The sequence below is a fragment of the Colius striatus genome, chromosome 1, assembly GCF_028858725.1.
Source record: "Colius striatus isolate bColStr4 chromosome 1, bColStr4.1.hap1, whole genome shotgun sequence".
NCBI lineage: Eukaryota > Metazoa > Chordata > Aves > Coliiformes > Coliidae > Colius > Colius striatus.
Window position 1 is genome coordinate 116,707,971 of NC_084759.1, and position 25,010 is coordinate 116,732,980.

At 39.0% G+C, this 25,010-nt stretch overlaps 1 protein-coding gene across 1 annotated transcript; it reads right to left on the reverse strand.

The window, feature by feature from the left end:
• Positions 1-900: 900 nt before the first annotated feature.
• Positions 901-23,537, reverse strand: ADGRG7 (adhesion G protein-coupled receptor G7). Its single transcript, XM_062007999.1, is given in 12 exon segments — positions 901-987; positions 4,251-4,391; positions 5,218-5,279; positions 6,846-7,279; positions 8,980-9,094; positions 10,382-10,537; positions 11,221-11,379; positions 11,820-11,871; positions 13,088-13,203; positions 14,825-14,902; positions 22,974-23,087; positions 23,528-23,537. Coding segments are annotated over 12 exon segments (1,524 nt in total).
• Positions 23,538-25,010: the final 1,473 nt, after the last annotated feature.

Genomic DNA, 25,010 nt, shown 5'->3' on the forward strand with positions numbered 1-25,010 from the left:
GTCAGCCGTTTCTGCCACTCCGGTATGCGTGGGATTTAGCCAGTGTTTGCCAAGTGGGCAGTGTTTGGGGCAAAAACATTCAGACTCTTGCCCGAGATAGATGCTGGAACACAAAACACTCCACTGAAACACAAGAAAAAGTTGCTGTGCTGTTGAGGTGGGGGAGCCTTTGCACAGGCTGCCCAGGAAGGGTGTGGAGGCTCCTCTGGAGGTTTTAAAACCCACCTGGACATGTCCCTGTGTGACCTGATGGAGGTGAACCTGCTTTAGCAGGGAGTTGGACTGGATGATCTCTAGAGGTTCCTTTCACCTCCTCCCATTCCGTGGTTCTATGATTCTATCTGGCTGATGGGTACCCTTCAGGTGAGGGTAATGCCCTGTCTCAGCCCTCAGGTCGCACATGGGAGATGTGGCCCAAACATCAGTAAACAATGGTTTAGATAGAGCACTGCAACACCATATTGGTTTCGAAATGCAAGTTTTGACCTTTGCAGGCTAGCAGTGACAGGATGAAAAATGAGCCATAAAATTCCACTGTGCTTATCAAATGCTACCACTCTCACAGAGAGGGGCAATTCATCCTCAAATAGTCATTGCCCTGATAAGACCTTACAGGTATTTACTACTAGCCCATCACCATCTCACCTTACAGATGGAGCTTGTCTACCTAAGAGAGAAAAATGTAAATCTGAAGCTGATTTCCCAAGTTTTCTCTTATTATTAAAGACAGAAGAATGAGCTTCTAAGAGTGCCCCTCTCACTGAGCTGCTGGAACTAGACCTTCAGTTACTCTTAGATATTTCAGATTTCTACTGCCTTTCTTCAATTGTAAAAGAAGCTACACATGCTAGTACAGGTGACAGAAACCCCTATACAGACCTAGCTAAAGTGCAACTATAGTTACTTGTTTCCTGAAGTTACAAATGCAACAGAAAACACGCCTTTTTCTTTAATGTCTTGAAAGCCGAGGCTTCCAAATGTCAATTTCTGCTGGGACAAGAAAAAAGTCATAGGAGTCTGATTTTTGTAGTATTTTTCTTTGCTTAGAGCTTTGTCTCTGCTTAAAGGAGTATAATAACAAGTCTAACTGACAGGTGTTATTCACACTGAAAGGGAGATGAAAAAAGCTGAATATTATATATGGTTTTAATTCTATATAATTTTAGGAGGAGGAGTTTCTGGAGACTTCTTTGATAAGTGTTAGAAAATAGAAAAAAAATAGCCATTTTCAAAGCAAAAAAAAAATTGTCTCTTCACTTTTAAAAATACAGGAAAGAGTTCTGGAAAATAGGACTCTTCCATCCATTACACTCTCTATAACTCATATTTCATACCTTTGTACTGATGATTCAGTCCTTTTCCATTTCTTTATCAACAAAGTGTTTCCAAAGTGTTAATAAGGAGAAACTTCATGATTCTTAAAGCCTACATATCACAAACCATACCAAAGTTCACTACATTGTTAAGATCAAAATATTCCACATGTAGATAAAAGCTGAACTATTGTTCACGTAACATTTAAGCAAATAAACTGGAAAAGATCATTTTACTTTGTTCCATTTTTTTAAATTAGAATTATCTGGATTAAAAACCCCTAAATATAAAATGTATCATTTTCTGAGATTTTTTTATGCTGAAGATGTTCTATGTGAGGTGAGCCACATTCACTGTTGGCTATAACAGCATTTTATTAACATCTGAAATACTTAGATACAGGATGTTTCATTTAATTAGTAAAAAGTCAACAGTTTTCCAATTCAGTGCTTCAGTTTCTTCTTGGGATTTTTACTTGGTGTTTGTATAATATAGAGGCAATATACTTATTAAGTTTTTTAAACAGCCATGTTCAAAATTAAATAGGATGTGCTTTAGAAAATGTTTTTGTTTGTGGGGGAAAATACCAAAGACTAGAAAATATTGTCACTCACTGAAGGAGAAGGACCCATTTTCACAGTGCCTAGCTGTGTTTAACGAACAAGCTGTTGTTGTCCTTCCTAAACCACACTATAATTTCAAAAATACTCCTTCTTCAATGAAATTTTCAGAATTGCCAAAACACTTCTATGAAGACATTCAGAAAGTCTCCAGTCCTGCCTGGTGTATGGAGAGGGGTTACTCCTAAATGTTCAACTATTGCATTTGATCATGTCAATGGCCTTATTTGGAGCAGCAGTTTTCAAAACCAATCCCATTCATTTTCAGAAAAGAAAATGAAAGTGAGAGGTAATCTGACCACACTTCATAAACCAGATTATTTAAAATTCAACATGATGTTCCTATGTTATTAACATCAGAGATGACAAAACATACAAATATATTTGCTCAGAGAACAAAATAAAGAAATACAGGTTTTTACAATTACCTGCCTAAATTTCTGAGGCTTTTTTCTAACACAGGTTAGAAAGGAATGAGTCAGTGTAACTAATCTCATTTGTTAGACAAGAACCTACTACAGTGGGCCTTACCACATTACTCAGAGTCACAAAGTGGGAAGAGCTTCTTGCACTTCACACACCATTTGTGCTCCAGTCACCTTCCTTCTGTCAAGGCATTCTTCTCTCTCCTTAATGCTCACTTCAACATCCAGGAACTCTTATCCCTTCTCCCTTTGACATTGCTTTAAACCTTTTTATACTGAATGATATTAATAAAAGGTGGATGGAGAATCACAGAATCATAGAATGGTGGGGGTTGGAAGGAACCTCTAAAGATCATCTAGTCCAACCCCTCTGCTGAAGCAGATTCACCTCCATCTGGTCACACAGGAACACAGCCAGGTGAGTTTGAAAACATCCAGTGAAGAACACTCCACAACCCACCCTGGGCAGCCTGTGCCAAGGCTCTTTCACCCTTACAGGAAAGAAATTTCTCCTCATCTTCAAGTGGAACATTTGTGTTCTAGCTTGTATCCATTACCCCTTGGTAACCTGTCACTGGACACTGCAGAAAAAAACTTCACCCCATCCTCTCAACATCTACCCTTTAGATACTTAAAAGTGTTAATAAGGTTCCCTCTCAGCCTTTCCCAGACTAAATAGCCTCAGGTCTCACAGCCTTTCTCATAAGAGAGGTGCTCCAGTCTCCTGATCATCTTGGTAGCCCTCTACTGGACTGTCTCCAGAAGTTTCCTGTCTCTCTTGAACCAGGGAGCCCAGAACTGGACACAGCACTCCAGATGAGGCCTCACCAGGGCAGAGTAGAGGGGGATGATAACTTCTCTTAACCTGCTGATCATGCTCTTTGTGCACCTTCTTGGGCACAGAGGCCCATTGCTGATTCATGTTAAAACCTAAGTTTAGAAATCAAATTCTTAATGCCTAGATCAAGGGACTCCTCTTCCAAGCTCCCCATAAAGCCACAAGATGGGGAGATAGAAAGATGCAGCTCAAAGCCAGTTCGGAGCAGGGTGTTAACAGAAGCACTCCAGCTGTTATTCTGATAACACTCATCCACCTCCCAAAACAAGCATGCTTCCTATCAGAAAGGTGATTTGAATAGGACCTATGCTAAAGGATGTCTTTCTTAGTTTGTTTCTTCAAGTATCTAACTTCTTTTTTGTTATTATCTCATATGAAAATAGAGTATTTTATAGAAGTACTATTTATAATACAGGAGTTTTAACTAGGAAATTTCAAAGACCATTGTAATGTACAGATTTTCTTCTGGAAAGACTAAGTCAACATATTGTGTAAGAGCAGTAAGTAGAATTGGGACCCAGAGTAAAAAAAACTGTGCTTCTTGTTGGTTTACCTTTTGATTTCTAATTAAATTGAAGTTGTTCTTACAAAATGGAGAAGAAAACTACAGCACATAGGCTAGGTCAGCATGTTCAACAGGCTTTAAAAATTAGAATAACATAAATTGAGCAACTTCTGTACATCTGTACTGTAATATAAAACTATAACAATCTTAACTACTTTTTCAAAGACCTTCCTCAGTGATGTGCAGTACAAGTAGTATCAAGTATCCATCTAACACTGCATTGCTGCTTAGCAGCCACACAGTCTTGATAGAGTGGGCTCCTGCTTTTGAATCCTGGTGGTCTTGGCTTATGATCTATTTCAAGCCACCTTGCAGCTGGAGTAGCATTCAAGTTACCTGTGAGACCTTCATAAAACAAACCATGAAAAATGGAAGATAATATTTCACATATTTATGGGTTTCTAACTCCAGTTAGGGAAACAAGAGAAAGAAATATTCTCTGTAAAAAAAGTCTGGGTTGATCTGAAAGTTTCCTGTGAACATTTTACAGACTGTGATTTTGAAATGTAGTATGTTTTTGATTGCAGGTATAGTGATACATCTAGCACCCAGAAAGCAAGAAACATTTCAGAAACTTTTTTCTTTAAGACTGGTAATCTGAAAGTGTACAGAATGCAAATCTGAGGTCCCTGTAGAGTAAATCGAAGTGTGGAGTTAATGTTTTGCTGATAAAAACACCGAACAGTCAATATTATTTGACTTGAAAGACAACCACAAAGCAATTTTCAGTGATCACTAACAATGACATTAATACCTTGAAATACAAGAAGTACTTTCAGTAGGAAAATTATTCCATATAACTATAGATTTGCAACTATGGTCCCATCATTTGCACATTTGAATGGATTAGCTAGAAAGTCTCAGTATCATATTTTTTACCCTCCACTGGATAGGAGGAAGGTAAGATCTGCTTGAGCATGCTGGAAATGTTAAATGTGGCTGGTGTGACATATCACCACTTCAATTAGACACACGTGGAGGGCAGCAGGACTTGAAAATTTCTGTATCTGTTCTTGAAAGTTCTCATTTCAAGGATTAATCAGGAGTATCTTGGCTTAAAAATATTTTTTTTTTTTAATTAAAAAAAAAGCCATTTGATTTTAAGTAAAAATGTTCTCTGTTCTCTGTTCATGGCCTGTTTTAAACCATGGACATCAGTACAGTAATAATCTCTTCAGGACTTTTTGCACAGAGATTTTGCAGACATGATTCCCACTGGTATACGGGCCCTCAGTTTTCAGTAGATCAAACAGATGGTAAACAATATTTAGGGATCAGGAGATTTTCACATCTTTCCAATTAGCACTTTGGTAGAAAATATGTGTGTGTGTGTGTGTGTATATATATATATATATAAAAATCTAGAATTGTGTCAATAATAAGCCATCACACAGGTGTGGGGTAGTAAGTGTTTTATAATAATACGTGAACTTTGAATTCTGCCTGTCAGGAGTTTAAAGCTTTTCCTTCTCTATAAGTACCTCCAAGTGTTATTGCAACTACTACAGCATGGATTCATAATTAGTAAATGAGATGTTAGCAATTTATTATTCAGTTGCATGGGCAAACCTCTCTTCCACACAAATAGTTTCTAGCCTCCTAAAATCTGTAGCTTTTAAGAGCTCTGTTTCATCTGCCTTGCATTAAGCTAAGTGAGTTTTCCATATCCTAGAAAAAAGGCATGACAGACAGTTGCAAGCACTGTTTTTCTGAGGATGGCTCATGTCCATGATTTTCTGATTTTTGCCATTAAAGAGCTCTAACATACTTTCCAGAGACAACCCCAATGGTGATAGGGTAAACTCCTTCTTGTGCTGTAACCAATTCCCTCAACACAACTGTGCAATCCCACCTTTTTGTCAGCAGTGAGAAATTGGTTTACAAAATTCTACACCAAGAATTACTTTTCATATCAGCTTGATGCAGAGCATAGCTTTTGCCCTCTGAGAAGTGTGGCACAGTGGATTTGACTCCTCAGTTCCTTTGCTTCTGTTCCGGTCTTCCACATCTCCCGTCTACCTGTTCACTAAGCAGCTCCTCTCATGGGAAGGTGTCTCCAGCACAAGCTTTTGCCCAGGAAATAAACATGCTGCTTAAAGTTGATTCCTCTTTCAACTCTAATAGAGATCTTCCAGACTGTCCAGTATTTACTGTGCTCTCAAAGTAGATCTAAAAAGCAGTGAGTCGTGCTGTATTGGACACACGTAACTAGTCACAGGACACAGTAAAAAACCTAATGCTGTGCTATCACATGAATATACATGGAATACGGTGATGTGTTGCCAGACAGCTTTTGCTGAACATTTTCTAGTTTGCACATGCAGTCCAAATTCTAAAGCTCTAGAGGAATTACCTCTACCTCCACCTAAATGCAGAACATAATAATGAAACAATCAGGATCTAAAACTGCTTAGTAGGTGCCATCAGAAGTAACACATCACACAAACTGAATACATGACATGGAAAAGGCAGATGTTCCTGTACACTGTATTAGAAGAGTTTCTCGAAGAAGGCTGATATTTTACCTTAGCTAATGCACATCTGTCTATATTCTTAAGTCCTTTCATCTTGCAGTGTTACAGCTAACTGCTGTACTGGCTTAAGAATGTGCTCTTCGCTTATTAGTAAATAGTATGCAACAAATGATGTCAGTAACTCCTGCTTTTGGATGTATTCAGGGCTCTGTATGAGGTCGCGAGGAACCTCAGAAATAGCCAAATAGAGAATTGAAGTCCATATATCCAATCACCATATCTGAAATATTGTTAATTAGTTGATAGAAACATTGTTGAATGCCTTGATTACTGTGAAAATTTCTCCTGCACACAACAGACCTATATTGCTGTGCCAGTGGTTAAGCTGTCAGTTTCAGTGCCATATCAGGACACTGCAAACAAGCTCAGTTTGTACTAGTAGAGTGAGTAGTAACAGGAGATTATTTAATATCTCATGTTGTGCTAAACTAGAAAGACACCAAATATAATTGCTGTCTACTGAGCTTGTATCTCTACAACTCTCCCTGAATGTACTATGTACTGATACTTTGGTAAGAGTTGATATATATATATGACTTTGAATCTTACCCCATCTGATTATCGATATGGTTACAAGGAAGTATCCAGGCAGGGGCTTCATGCCTCTAAGCAGCAGTGAATACAACCATGCAGAATTGAGTGCTGTCCATATAAATGTTGCCAACAAAAAACACTGCAGTAGGACAGCTATGGTTGTGCACTGGGAGTATATAGGAGGATCTATCACGTCAGATGTAAGGTGTTACTGGCAGTGTCATATGGAATAGATTGCCCATAGTAGCTTGTGGTATTTCTGCTGTGATTCTGGGCATTTTGATTTTTCAGTTCCAGAGATGAAGATGATGTTAAAAATGAGCGTAGAGAAATAGAGACTCACTAATATCCACATTACAAACGACTTTTGAGTTTTCCCTTCGGAAGGAAAATATTTAGGAGAATATAGGAGAGCAAAACAAGAAAATATTTCCTCATTTCCGTTGATACTAAAAGTAAAATAGACTGAGCAGTCCTTAATGCAGAGAGAAACCACAACAATAACTTGTTTGCAAAATTCTATGCTGTCATTATCCTCAAGAAACTTACCAAATACATAGATTTTGTCTAATTTCAACTAGACCAGAGAATACCCAGCACCTTTTAGGAGTGGGCCTTTTCCAACAGCAGTTGGACTGCGTTTTCTTTTTTCCACTCTACTCTTTTCAGAATCTTTTTCTTCAATGTTAAGAGGTGAAATAGCATATGTATTTCTAAACACTCTTCAAAGTCTAAGAAGGTAATAAACCTCCACTTCCAAACACTGTCTTATAAATGCATTTAAAAGGCAGAGTCTGGAAGCTCCTACAATCTTAAATACATTGATCTTCATGGAATCGCTCCAAATCTGCGTTAGTGCAAGTAGGACGAGAAACATGCATTCATCTACAATAACTACAACTCTGTTGGCAAGACTTTACTCCTCGTTCAAGGGAGAATCACATGACACCATTAATCATGGACACGTCCATCAAAGAGCTGCAATTTTATTTGAATTGAGTCACTCGCAATAAAATTGCAGCACAGGCAATGTATATGATCTACATTGCTGTGTAATTATGGTGCTTTGAACTTATCTCTTCTTTAGAGACATTTTATAAGCAGAAGGTAATAAAGTGTAGAAGCCATCAAATGGGCAACAGAAAACAGAGTAATATTTGAATAGGATCGCAAGGAAAGAACCTTAGGAACAATATACATGCTTCTTCATGAAAGCTAAAAGTCTAAATGATAAGACAGTGAGCTGAAAAGTTTAACCTTGAAGGAAGACATCAGCGTAACAGGCATCTTGGTAAATGGCTTGAAGAAAGATAATTGATTAGTCATTGCAGTACCAGGGTACAGAGCATACAGGAAATTAAAAAGGAGGTTGTGCTGGGGGTGGAATACTGTTATACATTTTTAAAGACCAGTATTAAGTGAGAGTAATGAACTAAATATCTCAATAAGTAGCATGGACCAGCATAGCAATAATACAGCACTGATTCTGTGTTGTCAACTAGCCAGGGCAGTAACAGAGGTGTCAGTAAGGCAGTAGGGCATGTGATGTGCAGGGGAAATGACAGACTGCCCTTACCCTTAGATGAGACAAATGTCACTCTGGGACATTACCTAGAGGTTCAACATGGTGATGGGAGACCGTGGTAAAAGGAACAACCCTTGACTTGATCCTCAGTAGCACACGCTGCCTGTTTTATTATGTTATAGCTGGTGACTGGCCCTGTCAAAGCGATGGAAAGATTTTTCTTGTCAGTGGCCAACGCCCAGTGTTTCCTATGAAAGACTTGGCCTTTTTCCATCCTAAGCTCATCCATACTCTATTGCATCATTTATTTTCAAAGGTCACATTTTTTAAGGTGGATTATTGAATAATAATCGTATCTATATCCTCATATTAAGAGATTAACATAAACAAAAAGGTTAAAGTTTCATCTAGGTGAGTGGCACGGCTGAGACATCTTATCTTGTATCTTTGCTTTAACCAGTAAGCCACACTTACTTCCCAAGCTATGCTATGTGATTAGCTTTTAAGGTGTTATTTGTAATATTGCAATATGTTCTATAACTGACTAATCTCTTTGTTTTCTTCAAACTTCAAAATATTGTAACTTAGTATAAAATACTTGCAGTTTTGCATCTTCACTCTTACCTAGCGACTATTTGAAACAAAACAGCAATGACCAGACCAGACATAGCCAATCCAACAGTAATGTAAGAAATATATTACAAAGGCTTCACATATTTATGTTTGATCTGAAAGGCCAAGAAAACAAATTGGAAGGATTATAAGTTCAGAAGATATAAGTTTCATTCTAAAATTTGTGTTTCTAGTTGCCCGTGGAAACAAAAATGTTTTAGTAAAGTTATGACTTGCTAGCCACTGTCAAAATTTTCAGATCACACAAGATTATTCTGAGCCTCAAAAACTAGAGTTTTGTGAAGAACTCCAAAAAGAGACTTAAGAGTGTAAATCAAATATTTAGCAAAATAGCAAATGAAATTATTCATAGAAGAAGATGAGATGGCACAGACTGGAGAAAGTAGCTTTAACTTTTCATATTGATGTGCATTATGAACATTTTGGCTTCTGAGGATAAGGTCTAAGGTAAGATGTTACAAAGAACTACAAATTAAAATGAGTCTTTGTTAGTATAGTGATGCTAAAGCAGCAAATAAATGTAAATGTATTCAGTGAAACAGAAAATACTACTGTCTTTGCATAAACAAACATAAATCGTCTCTATAATATGGTCTTTTAGTGTATTAAGGACATGCATAAGATAAGGGGAAATACCAAACCAAGCAAATATTACACACATGGAAATGCTGTTCTACGAAGACAGAAAACTGAAATCCTGGCGCTGCAGAGGTCAGTGACCACAAGTAAATGATTTAACCCAGCGAATGTTTGGTTTAGAGAAGTTGAAACAAATACTGACAGAATAACAAATGTCAAACAGTCATTCCTAGTCTTATTAGTACAAGTAGACAATATATAAAACTTAGTAGTAACAGGCTTAAATACTACAGAGTGGTTGCTTTTAGTAAATGTATTAGCAGAAGAGGTAGTTAACACTAAGTACTTTGAGTTTTTTACCCAGCTGAAGGCAGTGCCAGCCCAGACACCAAGCTACTCTGTTGTTCATCTTGGGGCACTTCAGGCTTTAGACATACACACATAACATCCAGCTGCAGCAATGGATGTGCAGAGCTGGAGGCTACCACAGCTGAGCAAGGGGAATGAGTTGTGGAAGCCCTTCCCTGTTGCTGGGATGTACAGGCATGTGGCCACAGCCACATTTGTGTCAGAGAAACACAGGATTCACCAACATGTCTTGGCTTTCCTGCAGCCTGGGGACAACTCACATATCTCGATTTGCCACCTCTGCCACAGATCAGAAAAAAGTACTTGGCAACATCTTAAACTCCTGTGCCTTCTAGCTCAGCACATCTACATTGGCATGCTGGTCTTACAGTTGAAAACAACCAAATGAATGAAAAAAAAAAACCCCTGAAACTTTTCCCATTGAAGAAAGGACAATGCCCTACCATCAGGACAGTAAAATTAGTAGCGTGATTACACCTGCATCTCAAGAACTGGTCTCTTCCTTTTTCACAGCCAGCAGTGCTCTAGTTCTTGATAGTGTAGTCCTAAAAGACACGGACAGGATCACACAGTTGCAGTTCAAATGTGTTCAAATCCACGTGTACCATGAACTGGGATTGCAAGAAAAAGAAATGACTACAGAAACATAAACATGTGCATCAGCATATGACATACACTGATGATTATCCTTTGAAAATGGAGCTGACATCTACTAAGGGATTTATGGAGTTTCCAGTAAACCTTATGAATGACATCAGTAACAGCATCATTTGGCGTTTTTAATTTGTATGCCTTTCTCAGTCAAGATTGCCAATGAAATCACTCATTTCTGTGAATTATTCAGACAACTACAGTTCAGATGCACATTGACTAGGCTGCCAGATTAATTCTGTGTAATCCAAACAACAGCTTTCAGGTATCAGCAGCATTGAATTACTGCCAACAGGACCTGAATCCACACTGTAACAGGAAGCAAACAATGATAAATGCCAGAAACCATCCCCGCCCCTCCTGGAGCATGTCAGTGCTCATGTAGGCATATGTCAAACTGCATGGAGTCCTTTTCAGACAACATGCTTAAAAGTACTACAATTAAAACTGCTTTTCATAAGCAACAAGCAGCTCAAAGTGCAAATAAGTAATGAAAACGACTATTCACGGTACTAAGTAGTTAAATTAAAATGAGGAATAAAAGTAGGAGTAAAAAAACTCAATTATGTTTGTTTCAGGGATATCCTTAGAAATTACATGTGTTTCCCAGATCACTTAACTGTGATAGTCTTATGAAATAAAATTTATCCTCCAGGGTTCTTCCACCATCAATGTTACCAGAGATGATTTGTTTAGAGAAACTACTGTGACTCTGATAAATCCTTGACTGGAAGTGTTTGTCATTTTGATACAGGACAAAGCCAACTCTTCCATTGTCTGATAAACTTTCACAAGGCAAACAGAGAAATAATTATGGACAGCAGATATCAGAGAAGCTAGTGCCTTTGAAGAAACCTCTGCTATGCTGTTTCACACATCCAGTATTTACAGCAGATTTTTCTTTAGATGTTTACTTAGAATGTCTTTAAGAAGTAGAAAAGAACTCCTCTTCCCATGAATCTCAACAGAGTTATCTTCAATTTTTTGCTGAGGTAGAGGGTGGAAATAATTATTATCTTTATCTTAATGTCATTTCTGAGGAAAAATGCTGATAATGAGAAAAGTAATATCCTAAATCCCAATATATACACACACATTCCAAAGGGGCGGGTTTTTAACAACACTAAATAAGAAATAGTAATGTCATGAATATTTATGGTTAGTAGAAAGTCAGAAATAAGAGAGGTTGGATGGACTTTTGCCTTCAGATCCAGCTTTTGTTCTCTGTTTCTTTTGCACTCTCATGTCTACTTGGATTTCATTTAAGTGATTTAAATCACTAGTCTTAACTGCTGCTTAAGAGAGGAAGCAAAAATTCTGGTCTATATAATGGATTTTTCTCCCAATTTCCTAGAATCATTGAATCACAGAATGGTTGTCTTGCTGTGAGGTAGCTCTAGACAGCAGCAGGACCTTCTCTTTGCCCTGAGATCATTGATCTTCTGAGTCTATAAACTTTAGTACACCTTTCATTATTTCTTAAACAATCAGAATGGGATTTTTTTTGAAAAGTCACCAGAGGAACCTGAGAAATGTCATCTGAAATATTCGTGTTTCTCAACACAGTGCTCATAACCTGCACCGAAAACACTACCCTTCAGTACATTGTATACAGTGTCGGCTTGGAACAAATGCAGAAAAAAAACCCAAATAAAATATTCTATTGATGGGGATACTAATGAGAATTGTTAGAAAGACTGATTGGATCCAGTTTTAGTCAACACTTTGTGAGTAAAGCATAAATACCAACAGTATCTGAAGAGTTGAAACACACACAAAAAAGATGAGGCATTAGCTCTATGTTATATGAAAGTAGAGCTAGATAACAACAAAACTTAGAGACAAAAAATCTGCTGTTCATGAGGAGAATTTCCTCTGTAGGCTACAGAGACCAACTAAATCGTATATCAAGTCATCCCTTTTCTAATCCAGTCAATGAATACCTTAAATTAATAGCTTCTGAATTGTTCTCAAACTGTTTATGTTGGGAAGCTATCAAAAGCAAGACTAATTCATCATGAAGATTTGAATTGTTTATAAAGCTTAGAATGTCAGTAAAGAAAGGTGAGTGTGTTGTATATGAAGGAAGGAAATGTGCATTTATAATTACCAGAGATTATATTATTTGACTTGAAAACATCTGCACTATGAATGAACAGCAGCATATCGTGAATACCCTTTTTCACTATTCTTCTGACTTGTAGCATCACCTTGCGTTTAAAGAAATTATTTGTCTTTAAAAGAAGGAACATCATTTTAAACCTGGGCTCTGGATGACTGGCATGAACACCTCCTCCCATTTCCTAGCATCCCCTTTCGCACTCCGAGCTGCCCTGGGTTCACTAGATGGCAGCACGGCACCACAGCTCGTAACAAACCCCCACATTGCTAATGGCAGCAGGAGAATCCTACGTTGCCACCTTCTGTTATGTCTTGTCAACTTTGGGAAAAGCTAGTACTAATATTGTATGTTATTTTAGAGAAGATTTAGCATTTGAACCATATAGTGAACTGACATTTGAACCAGCTGCGTACTGGGAAAATATAATACTGAGCTCAAGGGTTTCCCATCAAAGTGTCCAGGCAGATAAAGCACTCCATTGAAGGTATGGTAGTCTAGTAAAAATGCATGATGAAAGGACCTTCTCATGTTTAAAGCAGTTGTAGCTGGTTTCTTTTTTTTTTTTCCAATGGGGACTATGGATAAGGAAATTAAGTGCAGAAGCAGAAGAGGAGCAGTTACTGTCTGTAATGCATTTAGTTATGTTCAGCTCTGCATGGTTTGCAGACAAGGCAGAGCTAAGCAAATCTTAGGGGTTTATGGATTTTATCAGGAAGAGTTTGTCATTCCTACAAGAGAGTTTGAATTTGTATTCTTGAGGGACAGAAGCATTTTGTCTGTGTTCAGCAGGACTGAATGAAAAGGCTTTGCTCTTAATCCTTCTTCATACGTCAATGTCAGAATCATTTCATTTCCTCATACCAGTTTTCTTCAAAACCCTTCACTTTCTTTCCTATTTGGTATCCTGGATCAGCATTGCTTCCATTCAGAGGTGTTTGCTGTGAACTGGGAACATCACTGAGGAAATTGCAGGCCAGATAAAAAATACGAAATAGAATTCTCAGTTCAGGTGAAACCAAGCAAAATAAAATAATCACCACTGGAAATTCAGGCCATTTGCAAAGCAGGTAAGAATGCAACTGACAAAGGCTTTGGTCATTCATTTAGCTTATTGTAAAGTTCTAAGAAATGTAACACATACATATTCTCTGCCTAAATTTCCTATAACTTTTTTTTTTTCCTTGGAATGATGAAGAATCTCAGACACTATTTGAATAGCAATTTTAAGTTATCTGTCATGCTAAGGAGTCCAAATTTTCATTACAATTCAGAATTTTTGGTAGGAGTACTTCGTTCTCTGGAGCACAACCCAGATTGCTATTGAAGCATTACCTCTAATTTTGTAAATGCAGAAAGTGATGCATTTAGTACAGAAGCACTTGCTTGCATGCACATGACCTCGTTGGGGATAAAAACTGCACTGTGTGACACCCTATCCAGGGTTATTTTCTGTTTGCATGTAAAATATTGATCTTTCAATGTTACAAGTGATCATCAACTATTTAACAGGTTACTGTTCTTTTTTGAAGGTGTGTTTTATACTCATAGACACAATCTTATCAGAGTGGTTCACATTATACATTCTAAGTTCAGAAAGGTTTAGTTACACTAGAGCTGCAGAAATACATCTCTTGAACAAGACACACAAACTGCGTGACTGAGCTATCAAAAAGACTTTTAGTCATATCGTGATAAATATAGTTTATAAGTAATGAAAGAAATGTGAAGGGCATACGGATCAGCCAGGCAATACTTACTCCTCCTCTGAAGGCCAAGACAGTTCATGGAACCACAGCTGATGGAAAGTGGCCTGAATCCTAATGCTAAATAGTCAGATATAAATGATTTATTTTTCTATCAAAAGGCTGTTCAGGAGCAGATATTAATTGATTTTTAGCCCAGTCCCAGACAGGCACAGATATCACTCAGTGTGCATATCTTAAATTCTCTGTATTTGGGGTAGAAAGCTATGTGGAAAGTTTTGCCCTCCTGCTGCTTCAGTTATGCTGTTCTGGCTTCAAACATTGACCCCTCATCTGGTCTAAAAATCTGGAATCTTTCACAAGTCTTACGTTTACTTGAGGGAAGTAGCGATGAAAGGAAAGAAATACATACCATTCACAGTGTCAGGTTCATATTTTTCTTTGGACTTGCCATATTTGCCCACTATAATTCTTTCAAAAGTAAGATTTTTTAATTATACTTTCAGAAATGTACTAGCTTCACAGAAATGACCTACACAGAAGGAAAAACAAATTCCAGATCAAACATTTTTAGTACAAAGACCAATTTTCAAAAATAAAATTGTATTGAGACAATAGAAGCTCATCAAATCTTTTACCCTAAAGGAAACAAAAGCAGCTGGGTAAATCTTGTCTAAAGCCAAGCTGCTGAGCTGCTACAAATGGTATTTATGAAGTTACTGAGATCCTAGAAGCCCATACATTTTACTATGTTTCCTATTTTCACTGCCTTGGTCCTAGAATTTGTAAAAGATTGTCAAGTTGCTCTTCAGAGTCTTGTTACCCAGGCGGAAATCAGAGTTGGAAACTCAATGCCACAAAATACAGCAGAGGCAAAAACCACACATTTGCTCCAGATGGGATTTTGACAATTAATGGGAGATAGTCCTTCAGTGACTGAACCATGATGGGTCAGATGCAGCTTCCATAGCAGAAAATTGTGCCTCACTGGCTGATGGAATGAGATCAGGTGGCCACTTCAAAACCCCATGCCTAAACATGTGGTACTGGCTACATCTACAGACAGGATGATGAGCTCAGTAGACTTGTGGCCTGACTCATTATGGCAGCCTGTGGCATTCTCATGTCATGCCATACCACACCACTATGATTTAACAAATTTACCTTGCAATGCTGCAAACACTTGAAAAAAAGTACTGCAGCACACAGATAGAAAGCGTTTGCTTTGTCTTAGGACTTGCAACATCTTATTTTTGCTAACTTTTGCTAATTTGGACAACATTTCAGCTGATTGTGTTTCATTAGCAGGACTGAGGCAAAGAAGCAGGGTCCTAAGGCAGGCTCAGACCTGGAGTGTTCTCTGTGTCCTGGCACAGTCTTCCTTGATGAGTCACGTAATTTTCTGTAGGTCTTGTTTTCTATGGGGCTCAGTTTCACATGACAGAAAGACACTTTCCTTCTATAGAAAGGTTTATGAACAAATAAGGATGCGTGATTGCAAAAATTATGTCTGCCATACAGCAGCAAACATGAATCTTGGTTGCCAGGAGGTGATTAGCAGGGCAAGGTATCTTAAAAATATTAGGTGACAGGAACCTCTGGAGGGCATCTAGACCAAACACAAACTCTATACCTCCCCTGAGAAACGTTCCAGTAATGTTATTACTTTTCTAAACAAAATACTTCTCTTCATGCTCAATCTCAGCCTCTTAAACTGCAATTTATGACCGCTGCCCCTTGCTTTACTTTCTGGTGCTATCACAAAGAGTTTGGATACAATGGCCTTTGCAGCTCCTGCACAGTTAGCTGAAGGCTGCTATTACCTCTGCCCTCAGCCTCATCTTCAACGCAGTGAATGAGCCCAGCTTGCCCAAGTGCTCCTGGTAGCCCATCTACCCTAGGCCTCCCACCATCCTCACTGCATCCTGATGGACCCTTCCCAGCTCCTCCAAGACATTTTAGGCTGAGGTGCAAGCAGTAAAACTGGGCACATGTTTCTGAGCAGTGCCTCAGCAGTGCCAGGAAGGGGAGAGTAATAGTGTCTGTCAACCTGTCTTCCTCCACACAGCATAGCTGCTCTGCCTAGTTTGCAATGAACACACACTGTTGGCTCATATTGAACTTGGCATCCACCATCACTCTCAGGTATTTTCCAACAGGGCTGCTCCTCAGCCACTAAGTTCTTGGTCTGTTCCAATGTCCTTGGCACAGGGATCAACACTTGTCCTTGTTGGACACTGTGAGGTTTCTGTTGGCATGATCTACAGGTTTCTCAAGGTTCTGGATTTAATTTCCACTGCCGTTACCTGTCTTTATACTTCTGCCCTGCCCCAATTTTTGTATTGTCTGTGGATCTGCTGAGAGACTATTTTATGTCATCATTCAAGTCTTCAATGAAAACATTAAATGATACTGGCTCTAGTATCCACCAGCAGGTTACTCTAGTTTTACAATGTTCCAGTATAGTCACCGAAGTTGGCTGTTTTCAGCCCAGTTAATGGTTCATTCACCCAGCCTGTATGTTTTCACCTGCTATACAAGAATGCTGAGGGAGATGCTGTCAAAGGCATTTCTAAAATCAAAACATATTACATCTGTTACTCTTGTTGTCTACATAGCCAGTTATTTAAAGGAGAAGACAGTCAGATTTCTCAGACATGATTTGCCCTTTGTAAATCCATGCTATACCTGATAATCTTCTTGCCTTTCACATGCACAGAAAGAGACTCCAACAAGTTGTGCTCCATAATACTTCTAGGGCCTGAGGTTAATCTGACTGATTTATGATTTACCCAGAACTCTTCCTTGTCTTTCTTAAAAGTAGGCATAATATTGATCTTTCTTCTGTTCTCTGTGGCTTCCCTTGAGCACAGAGATAGCAGATAGCAGCCACACAGTGATATCAGCCCAGTCTTTCAGCAATCTTGAATGAACTATATCTGGATCCATCTGAATATTTTTGGATGACCCTGCCCTCCTTCTGACAGACAAAAGCCAGGAATAAGTTGCTACATCCACACATGAATACATACACATTCATACCTGAATAGCTCTACAAGCTTTACTTTTTATCTTTCTAGTTGTTCAAGCCTTGATCTGAAAGTGTTTTGGGACAGTTTATATACATCGTTATACTACTTGGCTTTAGACTTACAAAAGAGAATCCATTTTTTATTTGAAATAAAATTTTTGATGCTTGTTTTCCCACTGATTCAAATCTCAAATTATTGTAAATATTCTGACTTCAGTATAATTGCTCTAGAATTTAAAAAAAAAAAACAAAAGCAAAATAAAAACAAAATCCCCAAAACAAAACAAAAACCAAAACAAGGCACAAGGAGTAAGAAAACCAGGCCCTTTGTCATGATCTGTGAATGAAAGCAGTCATGACATAATCTACAAAAGAAATTAAATATGAACCAAGTAGAAATTGTCCATCACCATTGGAACAGAAGTAATTGTTTTACAAAAGTTAGTTATCCTATATGCCCTGCTCTCTCCTGTTGGCAATAAATCAGATTACCTCCTCTGTAACCACAACATCCAACTGCACTTCCTTACAGCTTCCACAATACCTTTAGCACCAAGTTACCACATTATGCCCCATCATACCTCAGACCCCCACACCTCTGTGTCCTACATTCATCTTTAGATTCCCAATACATAAAATATACATCTTTATTTTTTGGCTGGTGGAGAGAAGACAAATGTCATGTGTCACTTAGAACTATGAACTTTTAGTAGCTAGGCTGGATTAACTGACCATGTGGCTCCCATCTCCACACTATCGGCATAAACCTCCCTGCCTTTTTCGTAGTGAGGCATTTATAGGGTTGGTCTTCTGTACCCAGCTACTCATATGTGCAAAGCTCATAGCATCTCAAGATATTTAAGACCTCTAACCATCTAGTGTATTAGGTTGAAACTGGTCAGCAAGATAAAGCTTCCAAAAAGATAGAACAACAGACAGGGTGATGGGCAGTATAAGTGTTCCTCAGGAAAATAGTAGAATTCAGATTTTATAAATATAATAGTGTTTGTTGGTATTTCAAGTTAATGAAGCCTGTCCAAATAGTCTTACATCATGTATTTTAATAACTACAGTTATTTATTCTTTAAGGCAACTCACAGCAAATCAAACCCAAAATACCAGAGGAGTGAACACAGGGAATTACAGAGTCATCACTATGTTTTGTTTTCTGTGTTGAAGTCCTACCCATTTCTATTTTTTTTAAACTCCAGTTACAACAGTGTAGAGAAGCTGTGCTGTGGCAGAAGAGACTGAAATTAGAGTTAATCAGGCCAGTGCTATGCCAAGGAGAAGCTGAGGATAGGCATTGTCCTGCAGGGTGCTGAGCTAAGTGGTATTCCTTAGACAATGGCAGAACCAGACACTGCAATACTGGCCACTGAGGTCTGAATTAGATTTTCAGGCCTCTGCGGTCTTCAAACAGAGGAATTCAAACAAAGGCCAAATTGGCTAGAAACAGCCCGCAGACGTTTGAAACCTGTAATGTCTTCCCCAGATACAGAAGTGGGCAAAGGACGCAGCCTCTCCTAGCAAGAAGAGCCACGTCACTGCTTGCAGATCCGATCCTGCTGAGAAGGTCTCAGGGAGAGGGACAGGAAAAAGATTAGGGGCCTCCCAAAGCAAAGGAGTTTCCAGAAATGACACCAGCTGGCCACACTACCTGGCTCATACTAATCTACCTTACATCTCTGAGCACAAGCAGGCTTCATCCCAACAGGTGCCATCATTGAGGCAGAAGCACTGAAGTACCAAGGATTCTTTAGTGTCTGTGTAAATAAAGATTCAAGATATAAATACGTTAGTTAATATATATGTAAAAACATGTCACTATCTAATTTCAGGATGGAAATAAGCAAAAATTATTTATTTGAAGCTTCAACTAAAAAATATACGTGACCCAGTCTCACCCATGTACTCAGTCATTCATGTAAAGTCTCTCCTTATCCCTAAAACCAATGGTACAAATGTGAGGTCAAAGCTTTCAAACATAAATTTGCATTCCCACAATGATGTATGTGGAAACAGTTTGTGCAGCTGCTGGACAAGGAGTGATGGTGTGGAACTCTAGGCTGCTGAAAGATCAAGCTGTTGAACCTATGAAAAGCCCGCACAGTCTCCTTCTCTGGAGGTTTTCAAAACACACCTGGATGCGTTCCTGTGTGACCTAATCTAGGTGGACCTGCTTTAGCAGGGGAGTTGGACTAGATGATATCTAAAGGTCCCTTCCAAACCCTACTATTTTGTGATTCCAGGATTTTACAGGAACAGGGTAGCAAAACAAGGCCATAGATTCTTGGTGTTGAGGGACCTGGAACTGTAACAAGGATGTGGATAGTTACATATCCAAGAATCAAAGAGTTACTCTGAATTAAGACTGGCATTATGGGATAAAGCAGATAAAAACTCATGCCTCAATCTCAGCCATAGCCTCTATCCATACTCCAAGATATGTGTCAATTTTTATTCCGCCTTTTGGCAGAAATAATGGATTTTGTTTGAAATAGTCATTGCACTGGCTGCTGCAGCTTCAGGGGGAAAAAAAAGCACAGTATGAGCAGTAGCAGAGAACTTGCAGATCTTGGAAATTTCTGAATATACCACAGTATTCTGCAGCAAAAATTGCAACAGGGAAGTGAGTTAATGGACCTCAGGCTCTGAAAGATGGACTCAAGACCTGGGACATCTCCATAGACAGAAGCTTCCTCACAATCTCACCCAGTCCCTAAGTGAAAGATGGAGCCCTTCCCACAAAGTTCACAGTGGAAGTAGTGCACCTGTGCACCGTGTGCAGTGTACACCTTGAAATAATGTGGAAAACTGGAGCTGAGAACTGCCGTTTGATCTGACATTTTTAGTGCCTGTGTTTTGAGATACTGACAAATAGAGTAAAGCCAGAAAATTCAAAAGTAAACAGTGCAGTCAGGAACATGTGCTATTGTATATTTCTAATGTTCTTGTTGAACTAAAAAGATTACCTAACTTCTTACGTTTTAATGGGTTTCATATAACTGGTGGATTATTTTAAACTACAGGGAATGTGCCACGTGGCAGGCATAATTCTGTTCTTGGCACACATCTCTTGGCCTTTGCTCATGTTGTTGCTGTTTAGCATTTGTGTTTTAAGCTGTCTCAGCTACATTACAGCCAGATCTCTATGATGATAGTGGAATAACATCTCTGTGTTGCTAGATAATGTCTCCGCTAGCCATCAGATTTTTGTCTCTCGGTTAGAAACCTTACAGAAAGGAAAGGAAAACTTCTCCAGCAACTGAGGTCGGGGTGGCCCATGCTACCAGCTGTGGAAAATGACTTTGTATATGAGAGCTGGGTACTTGTCTGAGCAGCTGTTGCCCCATTGCCCAGCAGCACTGTCTCACCTGTCAGGCACGTACTTGTGGTGCATGGGAGTGTATGGCAGAGAAGTGACATTGGGGCTCAAGTGCTCACTTTGGATTGGGAGTGCGGGAACCCGCAAAACACTGGGAAAGCCGCAGCACAGCTCCAAGCCTCTCTCTTGCTTTGTGAATGCATGCCCAAAGATGCCAGGCAGAAGATGAGAGAGTAGGCTAACCTGGCACAGAAGATCTCGAAACCAGGGAGGGAGCAGTGCTGTCCTGCAAATACACAAACCTGAGGAGCAGAGCAGGGGAGTGGCTGGGGCAGCCTAAAGTGGGAGCAGCAGTGGCAGTGCTCCCACAGCTGGGCAAGGGCGTTGAGGTCTGGGTTTGGGACTCTTAGTCGTAGCCTGCAAAAGGAGAGTAAGAAAAGGGAAATGTGAAAAGGAAAGACCAGGATGACATTCCCTTGAGAGTAGTAAAAAAGAAAAGCATGAAGCTGTGAAGCAAAAAGTGTAGTGTCTACCCCTGGAGGTACAGACACAGCAGCCACATGGCCTGTGCAGCAAAGAGTGGGTGCTGGCAAGCATCATTGGCCCTATCTTTGTCTTCCCCAAAAGACTCCCTTTGTTACAATATGATGCTCCTCATATCTGTTAATGTGAGTTAAAACTGTGGCTCCGTTTAGAGCTTCCTGGTAACTTTTCCTAGCCTGCTGTTCAAGGTCTGATGTACCATTGTAAGGTACATTTTTGGTTTTGGTGGAGGAAAATCTGTGTCTTTCTCAAGTATGAATTCCTGAGCTGACTAATGCAGTCATGTCTACCGCACACACTGTAAAACTCATCAGGCACCATTAATTGTGGCATTGGCTTGAAATCATGGGGTTTTCCTGGTTTTAACATTCAGAAAACATCCACTTTTATTTCTCTTTGGCTTTTAAGTTTTTGCAAACATTATCTCAAGTACCACATTGGTTTTGATCACATATCTTTTTAAACTAAACTGAAACAGTTGTTTCATAAAACTATGACATCATGAACTGTTGTGGTTTTTTTAATCAAGCATCATAGGAACTGTGAGTGCTAATACTTGTGGTTAAAGGTTCAATAAGGAGGAAACACTACAACTATGCACAACAAGCAATGCATCAGATGGACACGGAGATGTTATCCATCCTTGAAGCAGCTTCAGCTTAAATTCAGTTCCTAGCATGTTGTTTGCCTGTAGTTGTGTAAATCCTAGGCATAAGCAGAGATATCTCCAAGTTGCACAGAGAATTAACTCCCATCTTATTTGTGCTTAGCTCCATCAAGTCAAACAAAGCCCTGGGTATATACGTACATAAGTAAGGTTAGATTTTTACTGACATAGATTTAATAACTGCCATTTACTTAGGTGCTATTTCTTGGCCTTATTGTGTTCCCTCTCTACAAAAGGCTGATAAATTTCCTGAAGTAAACATAACCTAATGTATCCCTGTCTAGGCTTTTCTCTCAGCTTCTTGGTTTCTAATCGTATCTGACTCTCTGCTGGACAAGCAGCCAGGAGTATCTGATTCTTTCTAAGAATTTTGAATACAGGTCCATCCATAATTTTGTATCATGTAAATATAGTGAGTATTTTGCTGAGAAGAAACACTGACCAGTATTCTGCTCCAAGTTTGTGCACAGGAATGTCTTATAACGATATATTGACCTGATTTGGGGTATAGAATATGCAAACTCATATCTCTTTCAACATTTTTTCTATAACTGTAATGAAAACATGAACAGATGCCATACAGCATGCTTTGCTTATATGCATGAAAACATATATGTAAACCTAAATATCCCCTCATAAAAAATATAATTTACTAGACTAGCTAAAGATTTATTTTTGTCTTTTGAAAGATAAATCAGATTTCTACTGGAGGAGTGAAAAAAATCTCAAGACAATTTTCAAAACTCTATCAGAGGAATCATGTATAGTGTAAATGTGTTACAAGGAAAATACTCCAGAGGTTGTTTATCATCATATTCTGTTTTACAGCAGGATGCAAAGCTTGGGGTACTTCTTTAAATAGCAGTGTAAGAAGAAAAAATGTTTCCGCCTAGGAAGCGTACAGCATGGATGTGATCATGTTTATCAGCAATCATATTTAAATACTTAAGGAAAGGAAAAAGAACCCGAAGAGCTCAAATTACATTTCTTACCTGTTTTAAACCTGAGGACAAGCTGTCAAATACACAGCACCCAAAGGGTCACAGTCACTGCACAACATTCTGTCCTAGTGGAGCAAAGGCATGTTGCAGTGCAGACTGTTTGCTCTGCAATACAATAGCATTATACATTCATACCCTTGTGATGGGTAAACTATTATCTACTTGTATACTAATAAAACTTTGACCATAACTGATCTACTTGGGAAACAAAAACTTTGTAGTAGAAAAGTGGCACACAATTATTTCTAGCATTTTCTACCTAATAAAACATTTAACTTATCAAGGCATTAAATGTCATGTCTTCTACTTGCTATAGGAAAATGTCCCAGATGGGACACCCAGCTGTATTTAAACTGATAAGGACTAAGGCCTGTTATTTAAGTGAAGGGCAGGGCTCAGAGCCTTGCCAGTGAATCTCTCTTCCCTACAAGCAGCCAACCAAACACATTTGGGGTTTTTTTTGCCTCCTGGGAACTGACTATATTCTTCAAATTAGACCTGCACATGATCTGTGGGGTGGTGGCTGGTGCAAACCAAAGTCATACCAGGCAACATGCTAGCACATGGGGCATTACTCCTCTTGTGTGGCCTCATTTTCTAGCATAGCCACAACCACCAGGCTCTGCAGAATGGAGGCCAGGCAGGACCCAGAGAAGAGGCTGTGCAAGGGTGAGGAGGAGGTCTCTCCTCCTCTTGCTGAGAGGAGGTGGAAATGCTGACTGTATTAGCACTGGCCTAGATCAGGCACTTCACACGCACTTTCAGGAGAGCAAATGGCATTTCCATACTACATACTACATAATTTGGACAGGTCAGTGCTGAGCCTGGTTGCATTCCTTCTGTGCATCTCCACTAATAAATATTGTCACTCTGTAGACACTGGCATTACTGGGAATAAAATCTGTGTCTTCAGATTTCTGGGACATCTGATCCATCCAGAAAGGAGTGGGGATAGAGAAAAAGGCATAAATAAAATGTGAAGTGGAAGGAAATGTTACAACACCAAAAATGCCAAATCTTCTGCATACTAGTGTGTCTCCTGCTGACAAATTGAAAGCAAAGTGGTTAATATCACAATCAAAGTGAAGAAGCAGAGTTATTTAAAGAACTAGTTGGAATAAACACTGTCTGTTTTATATCAGTGATAAGTGGACGAAGACTCTATATGTAAGTAGGAAGATAACCTTGCTTTTACATGTATTCTTTAGCTGTGGCCCTTGATGAGGAAAGGAGGTTTGTTTCACTTTTTTAATTATTGAAGCAGATCCATTTCAGTGCTAGAAAGGGGGCTTAAAAACCTGATGTGATTTGCCAGTGATGCAGAGAAATTCAGTCAAAAATATTGGCTTGGGTCTCTTGGGATATAGTCCAATGGTTTAGCCACTATATACTGCTGCTACTGCTACCACTAGATATTACCCTTTCTTTAACACAGTACTAAGATTATTGAGATTTTTTTTTCCTCTTATCAAGAAAAAGATTAGTAAGATAAAGTATGCACTTAATGTCCTTGATGGCAATAAAAACCAAATCTATATGGAAAATATCAAATATTTCTAATGACCAAGAAACTGTTTTGAGGAAAATACCTAAGGACACAGGAATGGATGAAGAAATGTAATTATTAAGATTACATTTACAAACAGGAGCTGCAAAATTGTTGATAGGTTTCTTCAGACACCCAAATGTCACAATGACCTCTTTGCAAAGGTTTTAATCAGTGACAGGCTGTGCTGTCACACCAGTGACTGGTACTGGGACAAACATGCAGTCAGGATCTCTGACACAGCTATGTCTGGATGGGGATCTGCCTGTTCACCTGTGGTAGCAGTGAGTGTGTCTCATCCTAGATCTCTTCTTTCTCTGTGTTATTAGCACAGAAAACAGAGAAAAGAACCTCAGTCCTGAGATTGTCATAGGGATGTGATGAGAGCACAAGGGCTATGGCACACATGCCATGGGTAGGAGGAAACAGCCATCTACCTGGCACAGAGGAGATGCTTGAATCTTTTAACTCAAGAAAGTGCA